General features: G+C 40.7%; 1 protein-coding gene across 1 annotated transcript in view; it reads left to right on the top strand.

The window, feature by feature from the left end:
* The window catches only part of LOC125381439 (serine/arginine repetitive matrix protein 5-like), a 44,103-nt gene that overhangs the window by 5,301 nt on the left and 18,742 nt on the right, over positions 1-20,060 (top strand). Inside the window, exon 3 of the mRNA XM_048397973.1 lies at positions 15,003-15,197. Coding sequence (XP_048253930.1) covers positions 15,003-15,197 — 195 coding nt within the window. The remainder of the gene's footprint in view (positions 1-15,002; positions 15,198-20,060) is intronic.

Genomic DNA, 20,060 nt, shown 5'->3' with positions numbered 1-20,060 from the left:
GTTGTTTGATTGTTGCTTAACGCCGCACTCTGCAATATTCCAGTGATTGACATCATGAGCATCGATCCACGCAATCAATCAATCAATCTTTATCGTATGAAAGGCCATTGGCCCATATACACATACAGATAAACAATATCATTTACAGCTGTACAGCATATTATATAATTATTGGATAACTTCTATGATGATTGACATGTAATAGAGGTAATGTAATAACAGTGGTAATAACCACAGTGGCAGCAGTAGTAGTATAAAATACAAAAGGAATACAAAAGGAATGGGATGGAAATATGAAGTTTTACGTCGCAAAGGCTTTCAGCCATAGCGTGACGTTCAATACAGAAGGATATATCAGTAATATACTCATCATGTCAAGACAATTTGACAATTTAAATGTATATGCATTTCTAGTAGAAACAAACAAACAAAAATGAAATGTAGATACTCCTGATCTAGATGCGAAAGTTTCAAAACAACTAATTATTTTTGGACATAACGGATTTACTAAGTAATCGGGATGCGATGACATGCATCAGCCAAGTCAGCGAGCTTGTCCATCCGATCGCATGGCAGGAGTACTGCTGTGATTTGTCAGGCAACAAGCACGTACTTTTTATGTAAGTTTGTTATAAACTTACGTCTACGTCTAGAATGGACGGCTCTTCTTCTCGATGCTTCCATTAGGTGCCAGTCTCGAAAGTAGTTTTAAGCCCTATTGCTGATAAATAAGTTATGAATGAATGATTAATGATTTCGCACAATTGCTTCCTAAAATGAAAGAGTGTTGTCACGTAATAACATAATTATTACACTCTAAAATTGTTTCATAATTATTACACCCTAAATTTGTTTCATAATTATTACACCCTAAAATTGTTTCATAATTATTACACCCTAAAATTGTTTCATAATTATTACACCCTAAAATTGTTTCATAATTATTACACCCTAAAATTGTTTCATAATTATTACACCCTAAAATTGTTTCATAATTATTACACCCTAAAATTGTTTCATTATTATTACACCCTAAAAGGAAGACAATCTTGATCATAATCTTTCTTCTTTTGGCCGAGATAAGAGGATTGTTTAATGTTATCCGCAAAGAGGGCATCGTTCATATTTTCCCGGTGAAAACAACGGACTGAGAAACAAGAGTTCATATGATCTAAATTAGTCATTCCCTGACATACAGAACAATCGAGTGAGTGAGTGAGTGAGTGAGTGAGTGAGTGAGTGAGTGAGTGAGTGAGTGAGTGAGTGAGTCAGTGAGTCAGTCAGTCAGTGAGTCAGTCAGTCAGTCAGTCAGTCAGTCAGTCAGTCAGTCAGTCAGTGATTCAGGGCGTGAGTCAGGGAGTCAGGGAGTGAGTCAGGGAGTGAGACCGGTAGGTCAGGACATGCTTCCACTCATCTCGAACACCCGGTATCATCATCACACATATCCCGTGATTCATAATTATTATTATTACCACATGGATACAATGTGTGAAGCCCATTTCTGGTGTCCCCCGCCGAGATATTGCTGGAATATTGCTAAAAGCGGCGTAAAACCATACTCAGTCAGTCAGTATTATTTTTACCGCTATTTTCCCTTTACGCCCAACTGAATTAATTGAATTAATTTTGTTTCGTCGGATAATCGAGACTGAGGTTTTCTCTGGCGTTGACGTTTTACAATGTAAATATACAAGTACTCTCAAAACCATAGAGGGTACCTTGAAATACGCTTTAATCTTTCAAAAGATATTAGTTTCTATTAATAGATAGTTTCATGATAATAATGAACGAATTGGGAACACATTATAACCGGTAGTGAAGCATAGCAGTAGATGTTATGGCCGCCAAAAATCTTGAAGTACCAGAGGCGTAAGATGGGAAATTTCAAAATTGACGTTATTAACCATTAGTGCATAATACCGCCACGATTTTTCGAACCATTCATTCCCTCGACGAGGCACATTGTGTAAGAGTCTCCCGATGGCGTTTTGAGGGAGTCTTTCTGGTGCAGTGTCTGGCCAATTAATCGGCGACCTTTGACCTTGATGCACATGTCCCCCTATCATGTCTCACACGTGGTCTGTATGAAAGGAATAACACAAGGAATGGTCGACTCGGAGTATACTGCGTGCACAGCGCCATAAAGTGCAAAAACCTTGAACGCGACGTTAAGCCCCATTTCGCCTCACCTCACCATGGTGTTTCTCTTATACACGTAACATTCGCTGTAATACTGCTAGAGCGTTCTGTCCATAACTACCATTTTCTATGGCAATCAAAATGGAATCAAAATGGCATGCTATTTCTTCAAACTGAACAAACTGAATCAATGTGTACAATCTTTGTGGATGAGGGGTGGGGTAGCCTAGTGGTTAAAGTGTTCGCTCGTCACGTCGAAGACGCACGTTTTATTCCCTCATGGTTACAATGGACCGCCTCCGTGGTCTAGTGGTAGAGCGTCCGCCGGAAGAGCGGAAGGTCCGGGGTTGGATCCCCGCCGCGTCATACCAAAAGACGTTAAAAGGTGGTACTTGGTGTTACCTTGTCTGGCGCTCGGCATTAAGGGGCTAAAACAAAGACTGGTTGGCTCGGGGTCAGTATACTGTGTCTGAGTGGTGTATTCATGTTAAACTGCGGCATGGTATCTCAGTGAGCTAGCACTATAAATCGGCATCAGTCCGGTCTAGTACAATCAGCCATACACACACCCGTGCATGCACGTCGCTGTATAAGTGCAATAATCTTGGACGCGACGTTAAACCCCATTTCACCTCACCTCACCTCAGACGTGGTCAATGGGGGCACGGTCCGGGTTTATGGCTGGCCATGACATTCTATGGATGTTGTGCTGCTGTAGGTGAGCATTGACATTTCGTGGACGGTGAGCGCGGGCGTTGTCGCATTGGAAAACAAAACAAACGAGACAACAAAAGGTGTCAGTATGTTGTCCCGAAAGTACTGTCAAGTGACAATTCCTTGGGTAATATGGAGTGGGGTTCAGTCAGGTTTGATGATGCCACCAAACACCATAACCAACCCCCATCTGTCAAGAGGTCTCAGGTTGACTTTCATTTCGACGTTGCCAGTGACGACCGCGCCTATCAAGGAAGTGCAAAGTGAATCGGAATGCATCGACGTTGCCAGTGACGACCGCGCCTATCAAGGAAGTGCAAAGTGAATCGGAATGCATCGACGTTGCCAGTGACGACCGCGCCTATCAAGGAAGTGCAAAGTGAATCGGAATACATCGACGTTGCCAGTGACGACCGCGCCTATCAAGGAAGTGCAAAGTGAATCGGAATGCATCGACGTTGCCAGTGACGACCGCGCCTATCAAGGAAGTGCAAAGTGAATCGGAATGCATCGACGTTGCCAGTGACGACCGCGCCTATCAAGGAAGTGCAAAGTGAATCGGAATACATCGACGTTGCCAGTGACGACCGCGCCTATCAAGGAAGTGCAAAGTGAATCGGAATACATCGACGTTGCCAGTGACGACCGCGCCTATCAAGGAAGTGCAAAGTGAATCGGAATGCATCGACGTTGCCAGTGACGACCGCGCCTATCAAGGAAGTGCAAAGTGAATCGGAATGCATCGACGTTGCCAGTGACGACCGCGCCTAACAAGGAAGTGCAAAGAGAATCGGAATACATCGACGTTGCCAGTGACGACCGCGACTATCAAGGAAGTGAAAAGAGAATCGGAATACATCGACGTTGCCAGTGACGTCCGCGCCTATCAAGGAAGCGCAAAGTGACCAGCGACAATTATACCAATGACGACGTTGTGTACGTCATTGACGTCTGTAGGCAATACGATGATTTGAAGGGGCGTCACAACACGTGGCCGATATTTGAGAATCACGATTGATCACATCCCTAGACGCCAGAACATGACTGATGGTTCCATTAATCAAGCGTTCAATGTAGAGACGTCTTTCACTATATAAACCATATAAATAACAAAGTGGTACAGATTGAAAAAAATAAAAACACTATGTTATATAAAATAAGACACTCTTGTGTATTTGTGCAATGAACAGCACATATTTTTTAGTAACACCACAGCTTTATAAACGGCCAGGCATGAAAACTCGATTTGACCACAAACTAACAAACGTTATAAAAAAACAGTGGTCAAAGCATTGTTATGCACAGTGAAACCTCACCAATTCGTGTTTCACCGCCTACCTTTTTTGTCATGTCATACATTCGGATGAAGATGAAGATCAAGGGATATTGATCTGGATAAAACGATGACCCCGTGGTGCCTGCAGCACAGGATATTAATCTGGTCTTGAACTTTATCAGTCATCGTGGTGGCGAGATTGCAGTTATTTCCGACGTCGGATGTACCCTATGCTTCATTAGGGCCCCCTGGTGTCTCATTTGGGCCCCTAACATGTAAACGTGTTGCAATCGTCTAGGCTCCGTTAGTTGCAGAATGGATCGTTTAGTGTTAGCGATTAGATGAACCTTATTGCGCAATGTTGCTGGAAGCGTTTGATCTTTGTAGAAGGTGCTATACAATTTCTTGCGATCTTATTCTTTGACGTTAAATTCATTTTCTTCTAAGTGAACCACCATGCTTTGAGATCCCCCTAAAAAACAATAAGTAAGTTACACCATCGAGCCTTTAATTTAGTTTTTCGGCTGGAGAATTCGTTCAATTCAATTTTTCATAGGCCAATTAACAGAATGCTACATTTGCGTGATTGCGTCAGTAATTATAAAAGGCTTTTTAACTCATTGATGTTTAAGGAAATGCAATATCCTATCAGTTGGAGTGAGTCCGGAGGACTAGGACAAGGTGAAGGTGTGATTTATTTGGTGTCCTCCCATTGGCCTATTTCCCGTTGGCCTACGATTTTCAGGGGAATTAGAGCGGTGAGTGAGTTGGGTTTAACGCCGCTTTTAACAGTGTTCCAGTTATATCGCGGCGCATCAGCTTAATGTTGGAGGAAAACCCGAAGTGGTGCAGGTCTCAGACGTTTACCACTTCGGTGGAACCCACGAGCACGGTGCTGACAAACCTAGAAACATAATCGGGACGAACCGGGATTCGAACCCACAACCATAGATTTCTGGCGTGCCCAAGGGACGGAACTCTGCACAGCGAATCGCGGCGCCTTAGACGACTTGGCCACCCGTGCCCCCTGAATTAAAGTAGGATTAGGTATTATTGTATATGTTGTTTTAGCGACTTGTAACAGATATATATGTTTCTATTGGATTAACTACCCCAATAACAGGTGACAGGTAAAGTCATCTTTATTTGGTAGACAGGTCAGAACATAAACTTTAATTAACTTTCAAAGAAAGAAACTTTCTAATAACAACTGTTCGGCACACCATATTTCTTTGTTAAGGAGTTCACAACAATCTTGATTTTCTTACCATGATCAACATACAGAACATCCATAACAAGATGGACATACCATCTCAGTTTTGCCAGAGATTGAAGCTAAGATTTGTGTTGGAAGTTGTTGGAAGTTTCCAAGTCTGAAAAGTTGTTCATTAGTATATACAGTCGAACATGGATATAACGAACTACAAGGGACCGAAGAAATCAGTTCGTTATATACGTTGTTCGTTATATACGTTTCCGCTCGAAAACGTCCGCTTCTTGGCTAATACAACACACAATACACATACACGTTAATACACGTTTCCTCACGCATATTCAGTTAAAAAGTACCCAATGAATCAACTTCATATTTTTTTGATGCCATGGTCGGCAGAAATTGTATCGGAAATTATTACTTTATTCGAATAATATATAATTCCAGTTCGTGTTATTTTAGTTACAGCTTTCACTATATATATTTACAATTATAAGAACCATAAGCATAGCACTTTGGTAAAGGTGATTGCTATTGCCGGATATGTTTACGTATGGAACACTGTAATTGCTGCGGGGGCACGGATGGCCCAGTCGTCTAAGGCGCCGCGATTCGCTGTGCAGAGTTCCGTCCCTTGGGCACGCCAGAAATCTATGGTTGTGGGTTCGAATCCCGGTTCGCCCCGATTATGTTTCTAGGTTTGTCAGCACCATACCCGTGCTCGTGGGTTTCACCGAAGTGGTAAACGTCTGAGACCTGCATCACTTCGGGCTTTCCTCACACATTAAGCTGACAAGCCGTGATATAACTGGAATACTGTTAAAAGCAGCGTAAAACCCAACCCACTCACTCACTCACTGTAATTGCTGCATTGACTTGTATTAGCAGTGTTTGTTTTACAGACAAGATTGGTCCAATTACATAGATAGGTAGGATTAATATAATGCAAATTTAACAAGGTTGAATCGTCGCCAGTGATTGTGTTGATTCGCCGCTGATTGCGTACAGCCAATTGTCTGTGACACTTGGCACTGAGTGAGATTTCTCAGTTCGCTATACACGTCACTATTTCGTGTACATACCTTCTCTTACGGGGATCGGGTTTGGCACCATGGGCCAACTGAGAAATGTGTCTAGTGTGGTACGATTCCAACGATTTCGAAACCTTATTGAAACTAAACAGAGTTGGATGAGCAGAGTTCATTATGTTGTCCAGTTGACTGTGCCATCATTGGAGATGATCACTTGTCCTAGGACCTTCATTGCCCTAGTTGTTCCAAATATCTACTTTCAAGCTGGCATCATCACCCACCCAGGTCGACACAACATAGGAAACATTGAAAAGATCAATTGCAGGCATATCAATCTCAGAGGCTTCCACAGCTTCAATAGCTGCAATAGCTTCAAACCACAAATCAGCTGGGACAGAAGAGACAGATCTGCAGCACGATAACTATCTTTAACAGAAGAATATTAATAAAATGACGAAAATGAATATCAATTAGTTGTGAAAAAAAGTTTGTGTAAGTAATGTTTTATTAGATTGATTAAATTCAAAAATTAGTTCATTTATCTTTCAACGTATATTGCTTATGTTTCATGTATGCATTGCCTCAGTAGGAGGCTAACTGACTCATTGGCCAATGGGAAGTATGGATATAAGGGTATGCACCATTTATTTAGCAGTTGTTGAACGTTTGGAAAAACAAAGTCAGCAAAAAATAAAAATAAAAAATAAAATAGGATTAACGGTTTATAGTACGGAGCTTATCCGCAAGTTATCTATAAGTTTGAGCATTTGCAATTTGTATCAAATAATGAACAAAACGCCTAGATAAGAAATGTCAGGCAAATACTTAATTACTGTGGTCTGTCCTATGTATTGTATGACCAACATAGCGTTTCAAGGTACAAAAAACTTTAAAAGATCATTTCTATCACAATTTGAGATCTCATGTCGAGAGAAGTTTAAAAAGGGTATCAGATGGCAAATAATCGGCATGCATAACGCAGGAATGTCTCGTAATGCCATTGGTCGGAATGTGGGGTATCTTCACACTGTCGTAAGCCGTTTCGTCGAGAAACATGCTCAGACCGGTGATGTACAGGACCGTCCCAGATCCGGAAGACCTCCTGTGACGACACATCGCGAAGACAGGGACCTTCTTCGTCTCATCCGCCGAGAACCCTTTTTGACAAGTACTCGTCTGAAACAGCTGTGGTTGCCCAATCGTCGCTTCAGCACCAGAACCGCCAGGAACCGAATGAAAGCAGCAGGACCGAGGGCTAGACGAGTCATAAAGCGTCCCGGGCGGTCGGGTAGCCTAGTGGTTAAGGCGTTCGCTCGTCACGCCGAAGACCCGGGTTCGAATCCCGACATGGGTACAATGCGTGAAGCCCATTTCTGGTGTCCCCCGCCGTGATATTGCTGGAATATTGCTAAAAGCGGCGTAAAACCAATCTCACTCACTCACTCATAAAGCGTCCCTTGTTGACAGATCACCACAAAGCTGCTCGTTTGTCATGATGTATTGCGCGACAGAACTTGAATCTGAGAACTTGGAGACGGATCCATTGGTCAAAAACTACTCCACGTCACTGATGGACGAATGAGAGTGGGGGCACCTGAACACGGCCTGCACCCCCAGGAACATTAAACCGACTGTTGCATACCTAGAAACATTATCTGGGCAAACTGGAATTCGAACCCACGATCATAGATTTCTGGCGTCCCCAATGAACTCAATTCTGACTCGCACATTGCCGCGCCTTAGACGACTGGGCAACCCGTGCTCCCATATGAAGCATATGCTGACAATGTCAGTGCGAGACACGATTTTGGGGTTCGCGACAGCCTGTTGTCATCATACTGCTTGTTTGTTTGTGGTTTACCACAGCACTGGGCAATAATCCAGCTACATCGCGGCGGTCTGTAAATAATCGATTTTTGACTCAGACAAACAAATCAGTGGTCAGCTTGTGCAATTGTAGTTTTGCACGTAGCAGTATTTTCCAGGGTTTTCCATAGGACAATTGCTCTTACATCATCCGAAACGAATGTCCAGGAACTTTATTATTTTGTCGGTAGTGCGTGTTTTGAGTTGGTCGTGACAAACTGCTGTTCACACACGAATGACATGTTTTGTCGGACTGCGATGGAAGCATAATGTACGTATGTACTTAGGGTGTACTAAGAGTACACCCTTAACTGAAAGCGTGTATTATGTAGAAGATGATCCAAGATAAGTAGGAACTTCAACTTGATGTATAGATATATCATCACCTGTCTGGATGTCATGCCAGCCTGTCACCATTGTTGATGTATTGATATATCATCACCTGTCTGGCTGTCATGTCAGCCTGTGCCCATTGTTGATGTATTGATATATCATCACTTGTCTGGATGTCATGTCAGCCTGTGCCCATTCTTGAAGTATTGATATATCATCACCTGTCTGGATGTCATGCCAGCCTGTCACTATTGTTGATGTATTGATATATCATCACCTGTCTGGATGTCATGTCAACCTGTCACCATTGTTGATGTATTGATATATCATCACCTGTCTGGATGTCATGCCAGCCTGTCACTATTGTTGATGTATTGATATATCATTACCTGTCTGGATGTCATGTCAGCCTGTCACCATTGTTGATGTATTGATATATCATCACCTGTCTGGATGTCATGCCAGCCTGTCACTATTGTTGATGTATTGATATATCATCACCTGTCTGGATGTCATGCCAGCCTGTCACTATTGTTGATGTATTGATATATCATCACCTGTCTGGATGTCATGCCAGCCTGTCACTATTGTTGATGTATTGATATATCATCACCTGTCTGGATGTCATGCCAGCCTGTCAGTATTGTTGATGTATTGATATATCATTACCTGTCTGGATGTCATGTCAGCCTGTCACTATTGTTGATGTATAGATATATAATCACCTGTCTGGATGTCATGCAAGCCTGTCACCATTGTTGATGTATAGATATATCATCAACTGTCTCGATGTCATGCCAGCCTGTCACTATTGTTGATGTATTGATATATCATTACCTGTCTGGATGTCATGTCCCCCCGGAGTGAGTGAGTGAGTCAATATTTTTAGTCACATCGGTGACATTATTGGTGTCATATAAGGGCATTACCTAAGTTTGTGTCAGGTGAGCATTGAAATATGTCAACCCGTCTCATAGAGTGATGTCATGTTTTACCATATCTTACATGAATATTAGTGTCAGTGAACACCTGGTGTCATCACTGATTTTCAGTGGTCATTTATCTCATTTCCATCGCTAGTTGGCCCTATACGGCGGATAATCAAGACTGATTCTTCTCTTGCACTGTTTTATTTAAATGTTTCATTTCATTCATCGAATGGTTTCGGCAATGGCTTCATTTCATATCATACAGAAGAATGTCATTTTCATGGCGCTTCTGTCAATACTTTCAACAAACATCGCACCAGACATAACGTGATGGACCTTGGGTAGTGCTAAATGGCTTATTTCAATAACTTAGTTAAAAATTCGCGATTAAATAATGACATGCAATTAAAGTTTGTGAGAATTGTTGTATATGAGTGGTTACATTACTTGATATAGTGAGTGAGTTAAACGTTATAGTTAATAGTTAACGTCGCATCGGCATTATTGCAGCCATGCAGCGATATCTATATATATATATAGATATAGATATAGATATAGATATATATATATATATATATATATATATATATATATGATACTTGATATATATATATATGGTGGCTTAACAATACACTGATGGTGGCGTTTCGCAATCTGATGCATGAAGTAACAATTTTGACGGATGTTTGTTTATTTGTTTGTCATCCCCCACCACACAAACCCCATTCCCATTCTCTACCACGATATTTCGCAGCTCCTCTGTTTGTTTGTTTATTTGTTTGTTTGTTTAGCGCCGTACTCAGCAATACTCAAGCTATGCGACGGTGGTCTGTATATAATCGATTCAGGAACAGACAATCCAGTGATTGACATCGGTCGACGCAATTAGGATACATGACATGTATCAACCAAGTCAGCGAGCCTGACCACCCGATCACGTTAGTCGCCTCTTACTACAAGCATTTGTTCCCGAAGACACCAATTCAACCCGGAATCTTCAGGTGATCTTCAAAATTTATCAAACTTGGAGACACCGAAATTTGTCTTCACATTATCTGGGCAATGAATCCCGCTAAGGTCGGGCTCACACCAAACTGATTTTTTCGCCCCCCTCATCCGTATCCGTGACGTGCATCCGTATTGACCTTTACACTTGTCCGCAGTTATTTCCACACGTATTCACACTAAGGCAACATAGATGTACAAAGTGAATTCCACAGGGCTCACATTATTATTTAACGTTACAACAGGGGCTTCTCCATCCGCAGGTCCATCCGCAAAAATCGATAAGTGATAAAAAACACACACGGATGCGGGACACGTATCCAAAATGTAACGATACTGATACGGACAGGTTGAGATACCCCAGCACATTTACTGCAAAAGCGACTTTTGCGGATACGGGAAAAACACGGATATATGTAAATGGCCTATTAGGCGGGACAAGTGAACACTAAGACTACTGACCCGTGAAGATCCGTTGTAGAATAGGTCTTCAGCAACCCATGCGTGCCGTAAAAGGCGACTGTGCTTGTCGTAAGAGGCGACTAACGGGATCAGGTGGTCAGGCTCGCTGACTTGGTTGATGCATGTCATCGATCCCAATTGCGTGGATCGATGCTCATGATATTAATCACTGGATTGTCTGGTCCAGACTCAATTATTTACAGACCGCCGTCATATAGCTGGAATATTGCTGAGTGACAAACCAACCAACCAACCGATCAACATGTTATGAACTTTTCATGACTCGCATCGTTGGGCAATGCACCTGTGCACGAGCGTGTCACGGTCATGGGTGTAATGGAAGTACGGACATTATTTACACATCCTCCACATTTACCAAATTACCACCACGAGGCGACCGCCTCCGTGGTCTTGTGGTAGAGCGTCCGCCCGGAGAGCGGAAGGTCCAGGGTTCGATCCCGGGCCGCGTCATACAAAAAGACGTTAAAAGATTGTACTTGTTGTTACCCTGTCTGGCGCTCGGCATTAAGGGGCTAAAACAAGGACTGGTCGGCTCGGAGTCAGTATACTGTGTCTGAGTGGGGTATTCATGTTAAACTGCGGCATGGTATCTCAGTGAGCTAGCACTATAAATCGGCATCAGTCCGGACTAGTACAAGCAGCCACACACACACATACACGTGCATGCACGTCGCTATATAAGTGCAATAATCTTGGACGCGACGTTAAACTCAATTTCACCTCACCTCACCTCACCACCACGAGGCGACACATCCCTGCTGTCGTCACATCATATATTTATTCACAGCTATTTGCCCTTTTGGAATCTGTTTCGGCGGATAATCAAGACTGGTTATTCTCATACATTGACATTTTATATCATGTTACATTTCATTCACCGAAAGGTTCCGACAAGCCAAAGCGGCAACATTTCAAATCTGAATTGAAATGTGTCCTTTTCTGGGCGCTTCTGTCAATTCGTTCAGTAACCTTCGCTGAGGTAATAATACATTTATGTTCATGGACCCTTGGGGGGTGCTTGGACGGTAAGTTTGGTATCTGTAATCTTGTTGGTAATGTTCAATGTGGTTTCTGGAAACATAGAAGTACTATTGATCATTTCGTACGATTAGAATTATATTAGTGTGGCACCCCTATCAAAGCTGTAAAAGATGCCAAGTTCTTGGGACTCATCTTTGATAGCCATTACACGTTCTTACCACATATTAATCCACTTAAAGCTGAATGTCTGAAGGCCTTTGATTTGTTGGAAGTTGTATCTAAATCAAAGTAGGGATGAGATGAGTCAACCCTTTCACACGTATACAGATGACTGATCCGTTCTAAACTTCAATTCGGCGCCATCGTCAATGCTGGAGCATGTAAAAGTAATTTACAAAAACTAGACACTATCCATCAAGGCCTGAGGCTTTGCCTTGGAGCCTTTCGAACTTCTCCTGTTCATAATTTGTACGGAGAGGAGGATGAGCCATCGCTTAAACAACGCCGTCTGAAATTTTTACTTACAATACATCACGAAATTATATTCTAATCAGTAAAATCAAGCTTTTAATTCATATTTAATATCCTCTTTACGAAGATATTTCAATACGAAATCATATCATATTCCACCACTTAGAATACGAATCAAATCTGTCATTTACGGCACTAAAATTAACCTTTAAGATATAGCTCCTAGGCAAATGGTAAAAACAAATGTAGACTTCACATTAACCCAACTTAAGAAATCAGATACAAACCAACTCATTTACAATACGATCTGTTATATAACTCTTATAAATCTATATTTACAGATGAGTCCTAGGATGTTGGCGCAGATTATAAACCTGTTATTAGATGTTACATCAGAGATCTGATGTTAAAGGAGTGGGACATCCTAATTGGTATTGATAAATTATATGAAATTAAACCAAATATCGGTTACACCTTCTCAGGTTGTCAGTCCAGATTTCAAGAGGTCATTATGCGACAATGTTGTTTTGGCCACAACAGATATACCCATGAATATTTATGTGTCCCGACATGGGTGCAATGTGTGAAGCCAATATCTGGTGTACCCCGCCGTGATATTGCTGGAATATTGTTAAAAGCGGAGTAAAACCATACTCACTCACTCAACCATTGAAAGGTGAGGATCCTCCGTTTTGTATCCCTTGTGGTGAAAGAATCAAGCTCCACGTCATACAAATTATGTTATGCATGTCAGCCTTTTAAAGGTAGTATTTTTGTCATATAGATGGCTTAACCTGCATGAAGGGATGGTATAAATCCTGTCGGGAAAAAGACGTATTGTAAGTCCACATTGTTCCCAGGATGGTGGCTTAACATTGGTTGATGGCGATCTATAGCCCTTTTTCATATTGTGCTGTAAATTGAGAAATTAGAAATTTTGACGTGATGTACATTTTTAATTAACTCACTCATTCTCTGTGTTGTTGAAAGTGTCGTTTACATCCTTAGGGCTGCCAGTTGACAGGTGTTCTGGTGTTGTGTGACGCAGATCTTGAAACATGTTTTTTACAAAGTCACACTCGCATGGATATGACGCTCACAGTTACCTTGGCATTCACACACACACACACACACACACACACACACACACGCACGCACGCACGCACGCACGAACGCACGCACGCACGCACGCACGCACACACGCACACAAAACTATACATCATTATTATAATGGTACACAGTATACTGTATTTCAAATATATTTCTTAGCCTCCGTGCTCGCTGTGGGAGGTATTCTAATGTATGCCAACAAATTGAGTTGTTCTGTATATTTTGGCATAAGATGATCAGACATAATGTCTTTTGTCGAACAGTCATCGTTTTTGTCAAGCGAGTAAACATTTTCTGCTAAAATCGTTTTCTTTTCCAGCAAGTCAAGGTTGAGAAAGCGTTTTCAAAGTGTTTCTGTTTATAGCTCTAGTTCTGCTGTCTGATTCCTATTGTTTCAAATAGATTCTGAAACACAACAAAAGAACGGATATATCCAGTGTACATACTTTATGATACTCTCCGCTATACCATCTTTGTTTTAGAAAACCAGTATCACTTGTATAATTTGTAATTAGTTAAGAACTATCAACAGCATTGACTACTGACGATGCATGTACACAGAAAGACATGATATTAGCAGCCAGCTGGTCCGATACACTTGGAAATATTCTTGCGCCTGATTCTATATGATCTTGTGTAGTTAGCAACTGATTTAGTTCTGTATGTACCAGGGGACACGGGTGGCCAAGTCGTCTAGAAACCTATGATTGTCGGTCCGAGTCCCCCGATTATGTTTCTAGGTTTGTGAGCACCATACCCGTGCTCGTGGGTTTCACAGAAGTGATAATTATAAAACGTCTGAAACTTGCATCATTTCGGGCTTTCCTCTCACATTCAGCTGACACGCCGTGATATAACTGAAATACTGTTAAAAGTGGCGTTGAACCCAACTCACTCACTCACTGTACGTACCGATTTGGGGGTTTATATTTGCGTTTCAATTTGGGAATCAACACGCAAATCAAACGATGTGTTGCCCCCTTCATCACGCTGACTTACGTCTTATGGATATTCAACACCTCAGGTAAAAGGTGAACGTGACGCGTGACCAACAAAAAGTATAAATTCTGCTGGATTCTACCAGGTAACACTATTCCTGATTGAGGCTCAAGAACAGAAGTGAAGAATTTCAAATTTCTATCATGGCTGAGAAATCAAACTTTAACCAAGAATGCTGTGATAAAGGAGATGCTAAATCTCTTAATCTCTTAGTGATGGGTGATCACGGTGTAGGGAAGCGCACTCTCAGTTCTAGATTGGAAGACTGTTGGAGAGATAGCGCCACTTCAATTTCTCGACAGACTACAGAAGATGTCCTGGGCATCGGTGGAAAGACCCTGCACATACAAGTTCAAGAAGCATCTTCGGGTAGAACGTCCTTTCTGCAACGAGTACCAACAAGCGATGTTTACCTTCTTGTCTACTCAATCACAGACGATGCTTCCTTTCAGGTGGCAGTCAACATAAGAGAAAGGATTCTGAAACAGAAAGGAGCAAACGTTCCTATTGTGTTTGCGGCTAACAAGACAGACATTGGTCAATCTGTTGACCAGATCGAGAGGGTTTATAGGGACCTCAATATCAGCTGTGAATGGGAGCACGGACATGTGGAGATATCAGCTGAGAAGGATGACAGTGTTTTCAAGGTAATGGAACAAATTCTTAAACGTCACAACAAATATATTGCTCTTACTGAAAGAACTAAAAGTCCATCAGGGCTACGATTAAAGTTACAGGCGTTCAGGAAATGGTTCTCTAAATAGGAGTCAAAGAAATGAAGTTGTGGAGTATTGTTAGTGCCTTTTATTGTTCCTGCCTCCAAATAAATGTATGAAATCTTTATTACTGTTGCATCGAAATGTCATTCAACGGTGTTGTTGATATTATCTTTAAGAAAAGCTGTTTGTTTTGAAATATTCTGATTTTATCATGACAAATATGGAATAAATTTTGTATTTTGTCAGTGGCCTCCATGATGTTTTAGTTTTTCTGTTGAAGTTTATTCCGTGATCCCGAGGTTAAACTGGACATTATTAAAACAGGAGATATCGCTTCAGCAAAATTGAGCGGTATAGCCTATAGCCATGAGATATCATTGCAATGAAATGCTTGGCAATGACGTCATAACCAATTGGCATCACTACTCTCTGACACTGAGAGTTGTGAGATCATTTTGTGCACTCAACACAAGTCGTGACTGTTTACAAAATGCCACAGTTGAAATATATCCTCGCCCTCTGGTCTTTTGATATCAAATATATCAACACAAAGTTTTAAACTTCTATTGACTCGTGTTGATACATTTGATATAAAGAGACACTTGGTTGAGAATTTCGACCCTTGGGCACACAAGAAACCTATGATTGTGGGTTCGAATCCCGATTCGCCCCGATTATGTTTCTAGGTTTGTCAGCACCATACCCGTGCCCGTGAATTTCATCGAAGTGGTAAACGTCTAAGACATGCATCACTTCAGGTTTTCCTCCCCCTTTAAGCTGACACGCCGTGATATAACTGGAATACTGTTAAAAACAACTCACTCACTCACTGTCCATCCTAATTCGACTGACAAAATCGAATGGAATCTTCTGATGTGTTCAGCTTAGGAATGAACCTTTTCAAATATCACCTAATTTGTAAGAAATATATACTATTTCCACAATCTAGGGTAACATTACTGAGAAATAAAATAATGTGCTTATCTTAAAACCGTTCACGACAATTATACAACAATACCCCTCATATATCAGTACGAACACTACACGAGTACATTAAAATATCCTAGAGCGTGCTTCTAGAGGTGTCAAATGGTTGAATGTCTGATAAGTCTGTCTGTAGTTTGTGTCAGTATTTTTGTCGGTTGGTCAGTGAATATCAAATGAAAGGATATGTCGATTTTTAAAGTTCCAGAATTAAATGTTACCAGATTCTAAAATACATGGATATACTTATGCCGAGCGCCTGGTAGTGTAATCACAGGTATATTATATTAACATATGTTGGTATGACACGTCCAAGGAATGCAACCTTGCGTATGCACTATCCACAATACCACGGAGGTGGTCACTTCCAGATCCAGATCGAGAACATTTCAAATTACAACCAGTGTCCCTATTTACAATGGATAACGAAAAAACGGGTGTCAACATTTAGCCATGATTTCACTGCTGTGCATCCTTTTCAGTGTGGTCACTATTTGTTCAATCGTCGTGAAAGTCAAAGATGATCAAACCTTTTGTGAGTGTGTGTGTATTCGTTGTTTATTATGTACTGGATAGTGTCATCAATTCGAGGGCCAATTCGATAAAATTTGTATCAGAGTTTGATAAATATTCAAACGAAATCACAACGTTTTATCGGCATTTAAAGAGGCAATGACTACTTGAAAAGTTCCTAATACGTTTACACTAACTATGCCATGTCCAGATATTATAACCAATTGTAGGCCACGTTTAATGTTGCGATATTCAGATATTATATCTACTTGTAGACCTGCTTTAATGTCACATTGTCCAGACATTATAGCCCACTTGTAGTTGAATGTCCAGATATCATAATCATTGTGGACCAGGTTTAATTTTGCCAAGCCTGGAAAGTATACTCCACTTGTAGACCTGCTTTAATGTCACATTGTCCAGACATTATACCCCACTTGTAGATGAATGTCCAGACATTATACCCCATTTGTAGACCAGGTTTAATGTTGGAATGTCCAGATATTATAATCATTGTGGACCAGGTTTAATGTTGCCAAGTCTGGAAAGTATACTCCACTTGTAGACCTGCTTTAATGTCACATTGTCCAGACATTATACCCCACTTGTAGACCAGGTGGTTTAATGTTGGAATGTTCAGATATTATAATCACTTGTAGACCAGGTTTAATGTTGCCAAGCCTGGAAAGTATACTCCACTTGTAGACCTGCTTTAATGTCACATTATCCAGACATTATACCCCACTTGTAGATGAATGTCCAGACATTAAACCCCATTTGTAGACCAGGTTTAATGTTGGAATGTTCAGATATTATAATCACTTGTAGACCAGGTTTAATGTTGGAATGTTCAGATATTATAACCACTTGTAGACCAGGTTTAATGTTGCCAAGTCTAGAACGTATACTCCACTTGTAGACCTGCTTTAAAGTCACATTGTCCAGACATTATACCCCACTTGTAGACCAGGTTTAATGTTGGAATGTTCAGATATTATAATCACTTGTAGACCAGGTTTAATGCTGCCAAGCCTAGAACGTATACTCCACTTGTAGACCTTCTTTAAAGTCACATTGTCCAGACATTATACCCCACTTGTAGACCAGGTTTAATGTTGGAATGTTCAGATATTATAATCACTTTAATGTTGCCAAGTCTGGAAAGTGTACTCCACTTGTAGACCACTTCTAGACATTTAAATATATATTTACAGTTATAAGCGTAAGACTACTAACGTTTAGTCCGCAACGGAAGTTATTTGTTCAAGTATTGCCTAATTTTATGGCCTGTGTATCATGGCGATTTAGCACGGCGCTAGAGACGAAACGGCATCGCAGATTGTCTTTCTTTTTATGATGCTGATTTACAGAAATATTCAAATCTAAGATATGGAAAATAGCTATTGCAAATTGGTAATTTGTATCAGAGTCCGATAAATATTCAAACGAAGTCACAACGTTTTATCGGCATTTAAAGAGGCAATGACTACTTGTAAAGTTCCTAATACGTTTACACTAATTATGCCATGTCAATTATGTTTATGATGCTGATTTACAGAAATATTCAAATCTAAGATATGGAAAATAGCTATTGCAAGTTGGTAATTTGTGGATGTTGGATATTGGATATTGTAATGTTCTACAACTAGTTTTAAGTAAAACTGTGATATATTGCTAGTTATTATACTGTCCTTCGTCGACAGATTTGATAAAGTCACATTATGGCTTAAATATTGCACACGTGACCTTTAATTGAACTCACTCACTCACTCTCATTGTAGCAGTACCTTTGGCTGTTGTGTTCCTCCCCCTGGCTGCCATTCATATCAAAACATTTGTTTCACTGGCCTTGATGAAATGGTGACCTATTTTAGGACATGCACGTTTCCTCGACTAACCCATATTGTCCATTGGCAGAAAACACATGGCTATACTTGAACATAATCATAGACACCCTAACAAAGCATTAACAACAAAAAACAACAACAAGGTCTTGATGATAACAAAGTCGTAATGAGCGGGGAAAAGAGATGTCCTAACGGCTGATGATCTGATTTGAAGTTCTCATAAAAATTCATTTCGTTGACCTTGACATTTGGTTATGCCTTGAAATCTTTCATAGTGTCTTCCTAGATTAATTCATTACGATCATTATGTACTCTTTCACCAGGAAAACATGGTAGGCGGACGTCTTGTATCATGGACGTGCCCATTTATTACTAGAGAAAGGGAAGAGTGATTCGGTTAAGGGAGATAACTCTAGTTAACGTTTGGTCACTTTCGTGTCTGAAACTGCAAGTGCTTTCTGTGCATCCAAAGGATGCACCTCCCATTCATTCAATTCTTGCCAGGGTTCATTTCATGTTTGTCAAATTTAACGCTTTCAAAATCTATTCATATTTCAGACAAATCTACGACAGTCCTTGTGAAGCAACATTTTCTGATTAAACTGTCACCAGCTCTGATGACAGTTTTGTTATCTGTGCAGTTGGTATGAAATATATAAATGCACACAAAGCATAAATAACTATTATAGATACATTGAACTGTCTAAGGGGTACAACTGTGTTAATCCTCTGTTGTTTGACGTCTTTGCACTTGTAAAAACAGTGCTGCATAAATTGCACTTACGTCTGAGGCTGTCGGATCACCTTGTCAAACATTTGATCGCATACTTCAGAGTTCTTGATCATATTGACAGATGTACAAGCATGTATGACAAAGGGAATTGTAAGAATGTTTATAAGTTTGAAACATTTGTTTGCAGCTGTGGCATTGACTTCCACTTTAGAAATAACAAGGAGTCAGGTAGATTTCTCTTGAGAGGTTTCACTGAAAGTTTTGAAACTTCTGAGGATGTCTCTTTTGACCAAAAAAAATCCAAGGGTTGGGTAAAATGTTTGGACAGGTGTATCAGAGTAAGGACGTCACACCTGATATGCACATTCTGGCTTTTCATGATACAGAGATTATCAGCCTTCGTGGTAGTCATGTAAATTCTCTCAACAAGGCTTTGAAAAATGAAATGAAAATGCAACGTCATGGTTTGTCCTGTCTACGTCTCACAGAGATCAGAAGACCTTGTGGCAAGTCATGCTGAAATAGAAGAGGCTTGAAATATTGGAGAATTCTAAAAAAAACATCCCAGGGAGAATAGTAGTCTGTGTCACTGACAAAGGCACAACGTGGGGTCATGTGAAACAATGAATCCACTGTAGTGGTGAATTCAGTATTGTATCTAATAATTTTATCTTCCCATAACGAGATAAAATCGTTAAACAGAGTTCAAATACA

The sequence above is a fragment of the Haliotis rufescens genome, unplaced genomic scaffold (genome assembly GCF_023055435.1).
Source record: "Haliotis rufescens isolate VD_foot unplaced genomic scaffold, xgHalRufe1.0.p SCAF_18, whole genome shotgun sequence".
Taxonomy (NCBI): domain Eukaryota; kingdom Metazoa; phylum Mollusca; class Gastropoda; order Lepetellida; family Haliotidae; genus Haliotis; species Haliotis rufescens.
Note: the sequence above shows the minus strand (reverse complement) of the source record. Positions and strands in the feature narration are given on the sequence as shown.